Source organism: Chrysoperla carnea, chromosome X (genome assembly GCF_905475395.1).
Source record: "Chrysoperla carnea chromosome X, inChrCarn1.1, whole genome shotgun sequence".
Classification (NCBI taxonomy): Eukaryota; Metazoa; Arthropoda; class Insecta; order Neuroptera; family Chrysopidae; genus Chrysoperla; species Chrysoperla carnea.
Genome location: NC_058342.1, coordinates 23,736,640 through 23,749,403, shown reverse-complemented (window position 1 = coordinate 23,749,403; position 12,764 = coordinate 23,736,640). Strand labels below are relative to the sequence as shown.

General features: G+C 29.5%; 1 protein-coding gene across 1 annotated transcript; it reads left to right on the top strand.

Moving 5' to 3' along the window:
• The first annotated feature begins 7,015 nt into the window (after nucleotides 1-7,015).
• Nucleotides 7,016-9,223, top strand: LOC123302535. Its single transcript, XM_044885506.1, has 3 exons — nucleotides 7,016-7,252; nucleotides 7,327-7,433; nucleotides 8,983-9,223. Exons 1-3 carry the CDS (start codon nucleotides 7,199-7,201, stop codon nucleotides 9,146-9,148), a joined length of 327 nt encoding a protein of 108 aa, XP_044741441.1. The 5' UTR covers nucleotides 7,016-7,198; the 3' UTR covers nucleotides 9,149-9,223.
• Nucleotides 9,224-12,764: the final 3,541 nt, after the last annotated feature.

Below are 12,764 nucleotides of genomic sequence, written 5' to 3'. Positions count from 1 at the left end.
TTTGTTATTTAGAAAAAGGCAAAAATTATGTCTAAAAAATATTCTTAGACAAAAAAAATTATATTTACTTAGTAAATCTCACATTTGCAAAAATCCAAAAATAAAAAAAAAAACAATTAACTACGCTTTATTTTGAATTTATATAAAGATCACGAATGCGTAATCACCTTCATATTTTTCAGGCGTGCGATCTATAAAATCTTTAAAATATCAAGGAATTCCATGATTCTTGAAATGGTCAGGAATTTTATTCTCGATTAGGGAAAACGATAAAAATTATTCTTCTGGAATTTGATTCAGATCGATAGGATATCGGAAAAAATCTTGAAAATCTGAACATGTCAAGGAATTCTAAGAAATATTAGGGGAATGTAATCTCGATTAGGGAAAATTATCTCGGGATCTATAAATTCAACTTCAATTCTAACCAGAATATCTTGATTTTTAAATATCTTGAAAATACAGTTAAATCAAGGAATTTCAAGATTCTTGAAATGTTCAGGAATTTTGCAAAAATGATAAACATTATTTGAGCCAAATTCAGATAATCGCCATATTGACGCTAACCATCGGGATGTTGACTTTCCCTAAGATAGAAGATCGGTAGAATACCTGATTATAATGAATCTAGGGCCGAAGAAATAGCGGAGGCACTATTTTCCGAACAATGTCGTAATCGTTCAAATGATCTTGGTTATTCAGGTACGTTTGTACGAAATCGATACATGGAGTTTAACCACTCGGATGCTTATTTTCCTTATGGTGGCTCGGTAGAATTGTCTGATTATACTCAATCTAATAATGAAGAAGATGTCAATATGGCGATTATCTGAATTCGGCTCAAATAATGTTTATCATTTTTGCAAAATTCCTGAATATTTCAAGAATCTTGAAATTCCTTGATTTAACTGTATTTTCAAGATATTTAAAAATCAAGATATTCTGGTTAGAATTGAAGTTGAATTTATAGATTCCGAGATAATTTTCCCTAATCGAGATTAGGGAAGTTCCCATGGGAATTCCCCATGGTGGCTCGGTAGAATTGTCTGATGATACTGAACCTAGTAATGAAGAATTATTAATTAATTCTAAAAATTCTATGTGTATTTTAGTTTCGATTTAGAGGGAAATTATCTCGGAATTAGTATATTTTGATTTTTCAATTTTTGAGACAGATGCATTTCTATTCAGAATCTTTTTATCTGACAGAAGTTAAATCGTCACCCTGTATTTTTAATCTTCCACACTTTATATAAATTCAAAATAAAACGATTTACCCATTTTGTTTTTTCTTAAATGATTCGGGAATAATCGAATTATAGTGAATTGATACTGCGATCATTTAACCAAAAAAAAACAAAATCCCCGACTTCGTTATTATATATTTATTAAGTTGTAAATGCCTGGAAAAAATTATTTTACAAAGTAATAAATTTTGTATAACATATTTTTTTTTAAAAAGAATTATTGTAAAATTTTGAATTGTTTTAAAAAAAACATAAATAAACCTTATATAACCCAAACAGAAATTCAAATTCTTCCCGCTTTTTTTTTACAACAATTCAAAATCGATTAGTGATTGTCCAAAAACAATACAAAAACCATAGAAAATATTACAAAAAAAAAGAAAAGATACAAAACAGTTCACTTTTTTATACACTATGTAATAAAACTTATTAATAATTCCAAAAAAAAATTTAAAAATAATTTTTAAAGAAAAATCCAAAAAAAATTATAATTAATAAATTAATATGCTTTATGTAATATCCAAAATTTAATAATAATAAAAACAAAAAAATAAAAAAAAAAACAAAATATGACTGAAAACAAACCTTAACAGATTTTTAATTTTTATGTATTTTTTTTCTGTTTGTAAATAAATTCCGCAGAAATAAAAAGGTAAAATTTTTGATTCGTTTAAAATACACGATATTTGCAGGCATGTAACTTTGTTATCATGGATTCTTTTGGGCTCTACCAAGGTTCATTTTAAGGACATAAAAGAGAACTGGAAGATGTGCTAATTTATTATACCATGCATAAATGTAATATGCAAGGTATACGAAGTTTAGTCCCAAGTTTGTAACGCTTAAAAATATTGATGCTATGAACAAAATTTTGGTATAGGTGTTTATAAAATCACCCAATTAGTCCATTTTCGGTTGTCTGTCCGTCTGTCTACCAACACGATAACTCAAAAACGAAAAAAAAATATCAAGCTGAAATTTTTACAGCGTATTCAGGACTTAAAAAGGGAGGTCGAGTTCGTAAATGAGCAACTTAGGTCAATTGGGTCTTGACCTATGGGTCCGTAGGACCCATCTTGTAAACCGTTAGAGATAGAACAAAAGTTTGAATTTAAAAAATTTTCCTTATCAAAAAATAAACAACTTTTGTTTGAAACATTTTTTCGTAAACATCACTGTTTACCCGTAAGGGTGCAAATTGGTCGTAAATTGTATAGTATGTATTATTTGGGGATATCAGTTATGTATGTGTGACATGGTATTTCAACAATAAACTCAGTCAATTGTTTGTTTTTACTTGTTTTATTCTGCGTTTCGAAATGTTGGCAAAGATATACGGACGGCTATGAAACGCACATCAAATTGAAATTAGAGTTCTGTTTCTTTCCTCAAATGTGAGATTGGTAGAGAACCTTAGTATAATTCATTTTAAGAACACAAAAATGAATTCGAAGAATCTCATTTTACTCTAAATTTCGAGGTGTTATTAAAATTATACGGCTATGAATCGAATCACATGAAAATTTTTGTGTGATGAATCTAGTTTCAATTTGTTTACTCATTGGATCACAGGTCACATAACTGGGTCACAGGAACAGCAGCTCAATATTTCAATCACATTGTCAAGCTGTTTAGGCTCGCAAGGATAACAAAGCTACATGCCTTCTAATATTTTGTGTTTTGGCTGAAACAAATAATTTTGCGTTTTACTTTTGCTGAATGTGGTTAAGGAGTTGTCATGAATTTTTCTGTTAAAATCTCTTCTGATGATGATAATTTGGTACATGATAATACGCAGCTAGCAGATCTGACAAATGTTTTTAATTCCTCTTCCAGCAGCTCGAAAATATCAAATTTTCCAACCAAAAAAACAAAAATATTTTCTAAATCAATAAACTTATCAGACGATTAGGATTTTTACATAGAGATACATGTCAGTTCCTAGACTAAAAAAAATAACTTTTCTCAACCAATTTTAATTCGAAATGATGATGGAAGTGATTTAAGGGGTCGATTTTCTAACTTAAAAAAAAGCTTCCTAGATAAAATTATAAAATAATTCGAGCAATTTTTCGCACAGAAAATGATTTAAAATTGTATAGTTTTCAGCAAACTGTTTGGAGGGATCAGTGACGAGTTTAGGTTCCATGCCACCATAAACCCTGTCCGATATGGCGCCTTTTTTGATGACAATTGATTTGAAGGACCGGGACAAATTCTTTATGTTCAGAAGCTTTTTAAATATTAATTGTCGATCTAGGACCTCACGGTTCTAAGCCTAAATTGGCGTCTTAGAAGAGGAGTTTGCAATGGTAATAAGTAAATGCGATAAATTATTATTTTTTTTGAAGATAAAGCGAAAAGGGATTTAAGTTATAGAATCGACTTATTGGTTTCGATTTATTTTTTATATGATTCAAGTTGGTATTACTTAATTTAGATAAGCCAACTTAAAATATTTGCTCAATGCGAATTATTTGGTTGATAAAAAAAAAAAAAAAAATGTAACGAGTTGAAGGGATTTATTCGATTAATACGGTATCAAGATTATTCGACTAATATTTTAGTGATTTTCGAAAATCACCTTCTGACGTTTTAAGCAAAATTTTAAAAACAGTTTACTCGCAAGTCCGGGAAATTTAAAACGATCAGAAAAAATCATAAAACGTAAAAAATTTGATAAATTGAGGTTTTTAGAGTCTAGATTTGTTGGCCTTTTCTTTCCTTCTTGAGTGTAAGCTGGATGCATTCAAAGAAAATGAAACTGCAGCAGTCTATGGAATTTAGGAGTGGTGTAGAATCGCAAAAAATTCGTCCTGGGTGGGAGAGTGAAGAGGTGGGACTAAATTAAAGTCAGATAAAAAATCATCGGATAAAGTGATATATTTTTGGAGTAATTTATGTTAAATCCCTTTTAAGGCATTGGTCGGGCGAGCGTGAAAACAAATGAACGTTTTCAATTCAAGTTTTTTCTATGCATTGTTTTATAAATAAAACTGTTTACACTGGCGTCGATTTTAACGCACGTTACAGACTTTTTGACTATACATTTGGGTTCCTATATCCATGAGTATGACATAATTCATATGTACATACAATGTGTATAAGAAAGATATAGTATTATATGTTTGTGTGTGTAAACTCTTCATGGATTGTATGAAGTCTTGTCATACCTTTGTGCCTGTATCGACTTTGAAGAGTGGGGGTTTTGTGTTGGATACAATAATTTATTAATTATATAATACTATATCTTTCTTATACACATTGCTTGTACATATGAACTCTTTCATATTCAGGGATGTAGGAACCCAAATGGATAGTATAATACAATAAAACGTCCCTTAAACTTGCGTCGAAATCGAATTTTCGAATCGAAATGATCGAATGAATTTTAACTATATTTCCAAATTATTTAATCTTTGGGGGGCCTTCAAAATTAAGTAAAATTTGTACAGGGTAGTATTCCAAATTTCTAGGGTGATATTTTGAGATAATGGCAATGTTGAAAATTGAACAGTTTTGTTAGAAGGATGGGGGGAAAAAAGAGAGGGGGTTGTTTTTTTGTCTTAATTTTTGAAACTTTCCGTATTATTTGAATATTTCCAAACCAATTTAATTTTTTTTTTCTTAAAATAATATATGAAAACTATTTATTTAAAAAAAAAAACTTTCTTTTGTATGTGGGAAATTATATTACTTTTCCTAAATTTTCTTTAATTTTTTTTTTTTTTAAAGTGTGAAATTGTACAGACTTAAGTAATTTAATCCTTAAAAAAAATAAAAAATAAAAAAAAAATAAATGAAAAATAATATTTATATTTGTACAAAAACTTAATAAATGTGTGAATATTAAAAAAAAATGATTGAGATTAAGTGTTGAACGCAAGCGAGACGAGAGATTTCAAAAACAAAATGGCTGAACATTTGTTTTTCTTAATAAAAAGAAAAATGAAAAATCTATAATTGTATATAGATGATTATGTAAATTATTTATTGGGATTTTTTGTTTGTTTAAAATGTTCTTAATTTTTTTTTTTGTACCCGACTACGGACGGGTTATGTTTTTTTTTTGTTATTCCTTGCTATGTGATAAAGGAACAAAAATTTATGGTACGATTTAAAAAAAAAAAATGAAAAAAAATAAATAAATTCTGTTAATTTTTCTGGCTTCATTAACGCATTATTACGAGAAAAACAAAAGAAAAATTCATTAATAATTTGTAGTTCAAGAAAAAAAATTATTAATAAATTCATAAGTTATCAATTAAAGTGTGTGGTTTTATTTTTTAGTCGTATATTCCCGGAACATTTTGGGTACCTCCACCCGCCCCCTTTACTCTTAATGAATTGGTATTCGGTATAGAGGATTATTATACTTGGCGAAAAAAATGTAATGAGGGGATAGATTTCATTATCTTGGAAAGGATTTTCAGAGGCTAACAACTATTTTCGACGTTTTTAGGACTTGGTGTACTTCAAAAAATCCTCCAAATTGAGTTAAATATATTGAAAATTTTTATGTATACCCTTTTTAATCCGTACAACCTTACCAAATTGAGATAGACGATTGAAAAATATGAAAGTTGAGACAAGAAGAAATTGTCACTCCAGAAGGCACTTCTGGAGTGACAATTTCCCAGTTCCGTTCCCTCTTTTTTATTTTTTTAAAAAGATGTCCACATTTGTACAGCACCTCCAAATTAAGCTAGTGTTTCTCAAAGTGGGTGATAAGGAACCCTTGTGGATGCTAGAGGCTTACATTGCGTGGTAAGGCTAATTTGTATTTTAATATTAATATAATAGCTCGACGTAGCCCGTGGCTAAAAACAACAGACAAAAAATTTCCTAGAAAAGTGGTGAAAAAAATCAAAAGTTTTTAAATTAATATTAGGAGAACATGTATTAAAAATAGTAATTATAATTTAGAGTAGTAAGAGAGCATCGGTAAAAACTAACATGTTTGCCTAATAAGCTTATTATTTAAATTTATGATATTTTTTCGTTCAAATTATTTGTCTAGCGTGTTTTTTCCTAAGCGGTAGATTTTTAGACCATGAGTATATTTTTCGTCAAACCTAGACATATTAAGCTTGAAAATGAGGGATGAATCATGGAATTTGATAAAGGAATAAGGAAGAGAAGGGTAGGACAGAAAAAAACTTGCTAGAGTAATAATATACAAGTCATCCTATTAGCTCAGTTGGTTAAGGCGTAACAAATTTCGTACGCGGTATGCTTAAGGTAGCGGGTTCGATTCCCGCCGTCGCAACAAAATTAATTTAATTAATAGTTGTGATGGGCTGGTGTAGTGCATGGTATATGCATGAAGGAGGTGCACTCAGCTTCAGAAATTGAGGAGCTGATAAATGAAATTATCAGCGGAAAGGAGACAAAACATATATATGGTATCTCAATGGGCTCTATAGCCTAAGTGTGTCCTTCGTGGACAGCCAATATAACCTAACCTAATAATAAACAAGATTTGAATTCACTAAAACACAAAATGTCGGGTAAAAATAATACATAAGGGCGTTGAAAAATAATTGATTTTCGAAGTGGGCAATAGACGAAATAAGTTTGAGAACCTTTGAGTCAGAGGGTTGAATTTTCGAACACTCTGTAAAAAAGTAAAAAACGTTATTAGATAATACCTGACAAATGATTAATTATTTAAAAATTCCCACGTAAGTAGGAAAGTGATAAAATACCAACGTCATAATAAAAAATAACCCTATAGATACATACAAAATTCCAATGATGGTAAATAATCGAACAAAAAATTTTCGAATAAATATTTCAAATAATTTACATAAATTATCAAAAACGTTATCGAATTATTTGTAAGCGTCTCTATTTTCACTACCATTTTCTGTGTCAAATATTTAAAATCAGATCAGTGAACTGTCAAAAAAAAAACTTTTTATCAATTGGTGTAAATACCAAAAGAGGGAATGCAAGTGATTCGAAATTTTCGAATAATTATCATGATTTTTCTAATACATTCTGTAAGTAATAATTGTTTAAAATTGTTTTATTTAAAGAATTTCTATAAAATTTTTTATTTTTTTGATGGAATTAGGTGGTAGGGGAACCAACATACTGTGAATCGGGGTTATGCCAAGTCAATGAATATTGTTGCGGTGAAAATGATTGTTGTGCCCAATCAATGGATAATTGGTTTTTATGGTTTGTAAAATTTATTTTAGTAAAAAAGCCTTTTTTATAGTATATCCTCAAAAAACCTTCCGTTTCTTACTTGTGTCGAAAACAACGCATACTTTCTTTTATATAAATTTACCGCGAAATGGGTGAAAATATTCAAATAAAAAGGATATGTAATGGTAGGAAATTTTTCCGCTGCACAACTTCTAATAATTTTTCTGTAAAATCAATAATTTTTGAGAAATTCACATTTTTTAGGAAACAAAACGTATAATTAAGGTAAAAGTACCATATTAACAAAATTTTGTTCATAACATCAATATTTCTAAGCATTACAAACTTTGGACTAAACTTATAGTATACCTTGATATATATTTCATTTATACAGGTATAAAAATGTTCCTTATAAAAAAATAAACAACTTTTGTTTGAAACATTTTTTCGTAAATATCACTGTTTAGCCGTAAGGGCGCAAATTAGTTTATAACATTATAGTATGTATTATATGGGAATACCAGATATGTGTGTGTAACACCACAGTCGTCAGGACCGGAATAAACATTTTATTGATCGTTACAGTAAATTTTACTTTGTATTAGAAGCACTCGCTATGTCATTTTGGAGGTTGAAGATAGTATGCTCGCTTATTCCATATTCGCTGATTAATTTTTTTTACATTTTTATTCACATTTGTTTCATTTAATTGTTGGGGGGCCCTTGCATTAATTCAACCCTGACAGTCGTGTTATTAATATATACACGACTGTGAGTATCTAAGATTAACTATCGTTCATTACTTACATGACAAAAAAAAAAAAAACAAACGATTACGTAATCAAAACTGTCTATACATGGTATTTCAACAAGTAACCCAGTCAATTGTTTGTTTTCAGTTGTTTTAAATTAGTATTTAGGAAATATATTTCATAGTAAAGGCTAGATCAATTCAAATAATCAATCGTCGTCTGGACAGCGCATTATTTCTAATATTTTAAATTTCAACTCATAAAATCTTTCTTAAAATGGGTTCCCCCCTTCCCCCCATTGACTAATTCATTAGTAATAATAATAATAATAATGGGGGTTTAACCTCTGTATTTGTGACATACGCCTTATCACAGAGACCACCCACACCATTATTTGTTAATCTTTATTTATTCAATTACAAACATATTTTACAATTACAATTTTGATGTGGGTGGAGTCGGTTACTTCGTTCTTATCCAAGCAACGACAATGTGATCAATTCTGCACTCCCATTAATTATAAATTGTTCACACTGCCGCTGCCTGGATTCGAACCCGCAACCTAAGTGTAAATAGTCCAACGTTCTATGACTAACGCCTTAGACCGCTCGGCCATTTAGGCTTTAATTCATTAGTAATTAATCCATTAGCGAACTGATCGCCGAGTTTTTCGATCGGCACGGGCATTTAATTGATTAGATTTGTGCTAAAGTCGATTTTGTTTTGTTCTAATTTTAGTTGTAAAGACCGTGTTATTGTTTAAAATAAAAAATTTATTTCATGTTTCTTATTTTTACCTTATGTATAATTTTTTCAATTTTCCATAGGTTTGGAGTATTATTAATAATAATCGCATTAGCGATCGGATGCATGATACGTGGATTTTGTTCCCGATATAAAATGAAAAATTACCAATATTACACTCAACTACAAAAGAATAACGATGAAGATCTGGTGAATAATTTATATAAAGCTGTTCCTGGAAGCGTTTAAATTTTGTTTAATTACATAAACACATATTTTTTAAAATTTAAACGAAGGAGATATGGTAAAAAAAAAGACTAAATATAGGCCTAATTATTATTTATTAATACACCCCTGTCTTACAAAAAAAAAAAAGATAAAAAAAACAATAACAAAACAAGAATAATCAAAAAAATAAAACTGAGAATAATTTTTCTTTGGGAAATATTTTTCTCTCCCCTATATTGAGTCATTTTAATATTGTTGAGAGAGAATTACAAGCTTTTAAATTTTACCAAAAATAACCCGACTACGAAACGGACACCGTAGAGTAATCTTGATATTGTTTTTAAAATGAGCTTAGGAGTATCCAAAATATTCCTTTAGCAGGATGACGATTGATCTGGATATATTAGGGCAACATTGAGATTCTGGAAAAGTTAGGCAATTTTTGTATAGAACAGAGGAAATGACAAATGTCTCTAGAATCGAATTCTGAAGGCGAGTGAACTCAAGCAGGAGAATTGATAAAATTTATCAACGTAATGACAGAAATTATTTGTACCGCTTTTTGCACGAAAGTAATAAATACGAACGAAATATTACGTTTATTTTTCAAATTAAACTCGGTCTCCTTACGTAGTCTCCATGAGTTGATACTTCATCGATGTCTTAGAATATTCTGCATCAATTTCCCGCAAAATCTCTGTTTTTGGGGTCGATTTATCTTAATGAATACTTTTTATGAAAATATAATAGATTTTTGTATTTTTCGAATAGTAGAATTTCCAATTATGTTACGTCAAAAACAGTCACGGAATTTTTGTTATAAACATAAAAATTCGATCGCCATCCTGATCAAGGTTTAAAATAACTGTGACATGATTCAATCGATGTGCCATTATTAAACTGTTATGGGTATTTTCCTTGAGCCTATCACTTGAAAAAAGAGTATGCAATTACTTAAATGTGTTCCACACTCTGTTTCAAGTGCTCGAAACTAATTCCAACATATTACGCTGTTTTTTTTCGTAGTCGGGTAGTAAAAAAAATTGGCAAATCTGCTTTCACAAATATTACATATGATCTCTGTGTATTTTGGGTTTTTCTAAACCTTAGTTGAGGAGTATTTTTGTGAGACAAAACCTGTATTGTAGCCTTCTTTCTAAATTTGAGACTGTCCCAAATTCAAAAAAAATATATAAATGTATATGGTAGAATTTATATTTCTAAAAATCGATTTTCGTAGATTTCCAAACAACAATAAAAAAAAAAAAAAAATTGTGGAAATATTTTGGGTTTTTATTGTGTAAACAATAGAAAAGTTCTGTTTTCACAATTTGAGAATTCATTTGCTAATTGTTAAGAAAATCACTGTCTCTAGCAGAGACCCACATCCTTGTCTGATCTAAACACCATCGCCATCTCATGATAGTGTGAACACAAAAACTACTGAAGATATCGAGATGCATGTTTTTTTTCAAATTCGATGTAACCGTACACATTGAATCGAAAAATTTCAAAGGAACTTTCTTCTTAGAATTTGATCTTTATCACTATTATCTGCGCATGCGATAATTAAATCGCATATATTCCGCATTCGTCCGCCATTCGACAACCCGACACTCGAACTCCATTATAGAATAGGCTTTACCTATCAAGATGTGGGTTTACAAATTTCAATTTAATAGTTCAGTGATAATTTTAAGCTATATTTGATGACAATATAGTCACGAGGGGGGGGGGTAATACTTTCTACTCCAACTGATTGTGTTAATCGTTCATACGAAGACAGTTATTTTTCTAAGAGGACTTAAAATGGCCGACATTCAATGTACAAGATTTTATTTCTAAGTTAGGAGAACGTAAATTTCTGCCAAACTAAACTTCCATATAGTTGTTAATTTTATCTAAGACTCGGCAGTTACAAGTAGTAAATAGTTTTACGATTTAAAGAAAAAAGTAACTGTCCTAGCAAAATTTAGATGATTTAGACGTTCTCGGCTTCGTAACAATAATCCTTCGATATAATTTTCTCGGGAAATTTATAAATTATAATCTTCCATTTGTAAAAAATTAGAATTAGAATCCACATTCCAGAAAATTATATTCCACTTGGAGACAAATAACTTAAATTGTGTAAACAGAGCTTTAAGAATATTTTTAATTGAAAAAAGACCCTCTATTGTTATCCTCTTTTTTTTGATATTTGAAAAATGAAAAACTTCAAAGAAAATATTTTCGAATACAATTTTCAAAAGGGAAAATTTTATTGTTACTAGAAACTCTGATATTTAATGTAAAATATTTTTTTAAGTAAGATAATTAATCTATGGCTTTTGGAATTTATAAAAAGTTTGTGGAAAATTATAAAGTGTATTCTATTTTCGATATTATTTTTAATTCGTCAGCACTCGCGTCAACCGTTCCGTAAACTAAAGTCGCGCGATGATATTATTAGTTCTACTACTCGATAATAGATGGCTCTGCCCGTAAGTATAAAGTATTTCATCAACTGTCAGCATGCGTCATAATTTTCCGATTTCAGAATCGTAATTTTCCAATTAAATTTTCTCTCTAAGAAACATTTCCAGTTTCTTTGGTGTGCGCGCGTGAGCCCCCAGGCAGTTGCCTACTCTGCTTACTGGATAATCCGGCCCTACACAGATATCTCTTGAATGGCATCAAAAATATTTAGTTTCAGATTATCTAAGGCTAAGGGATCATTTGCGTAGATTTTTGCCTTCAAAGATCTCCAAAAAAAAGTCAAAATGCGGTAAATCGAAAGATCTAGGGGACCAGTTAACGTCTGCTTTACGGGAGGTTATTTAATTGCCAAACCGTTCAAATATCAAATATTTCGTCTACATATTTCGGAAACCGGAAACTAAACACCAAAATGGCAACGCATTCAAAAATAACATCGAAAATAAAACACTCTTTAATTTTCTAAATTTCTGATTTGTGATTTGTTTTTGTAATTTCTAGTCAAAATATTTTTCTAATTAGTGATTTTTAACGATATTGCGTTATTTTAAATAAAAAGGTCTTTATAAAATCGGGCTCTTTTTGATTTTATAGTCTAAAACTTTTTCTATAGGCTTTAGCCAGAAATAAAATTTATTAGAAAATCAAGGTGGCGATCGACCTAGAAATGTCAGAGAATTTAGCGTCTCTAGACTTTAATAAAATGGAGTCTCTAGAGTCTCTTTTTTATATGATGCAAATATATTTTTTAAATAGAAAAATTTCAAATATGAAACTGGCAAGAAATTTTTGTTCTAATTATGAAGAAAGCGACGAATTTCGTACGAATAATCAAAAGTCAATCGCCATCCTGAAAATGTTCCGATTTGTAATTTAAAAATTATCAAATTCTTAGTACAATCGAATAAGGTTTTAATGAAAGCGTTTAAGATGTCGTAAATACCATACTTTTTGAAAAACACTTCAGATTTCACGAACCCAGTTTTACGGCACTTAAAACTAAAACCATTGAATTTTCGCAGTTACAAAATTTTTTAAAATCACTAGTTATAATATTTTCATCGAATGTTGGAGGTGTTTTTTTATTTTGATGAAAATTGAAATATTTTATTTATTTTTTTTTTAAGTATATTATACCATTGACTTATAAAATTGAACG

Coding starts and splice junctions, on each gene's coding strand:
- LOC123302535 (XM_044885506.1), top strand. CDS start 7,199: ATGCAAGTGATTCGAAATTTTCGAATAATTATCATGATTTTTCTAATA. Junction 7,253..7,326: donor TGATTTTTCTAATACATTCT/GTAAGTAATAAT, acceptor TGATGGAATTAG/GTGGTAGGGGAACCAACATA. Junction 7,434..8,982: donor ATGGATAATTGGTTTTTATG/GTTTGTAAAATT, acceptor AATTTTCCATAG/GTTTGGAGTATTATTAATAA.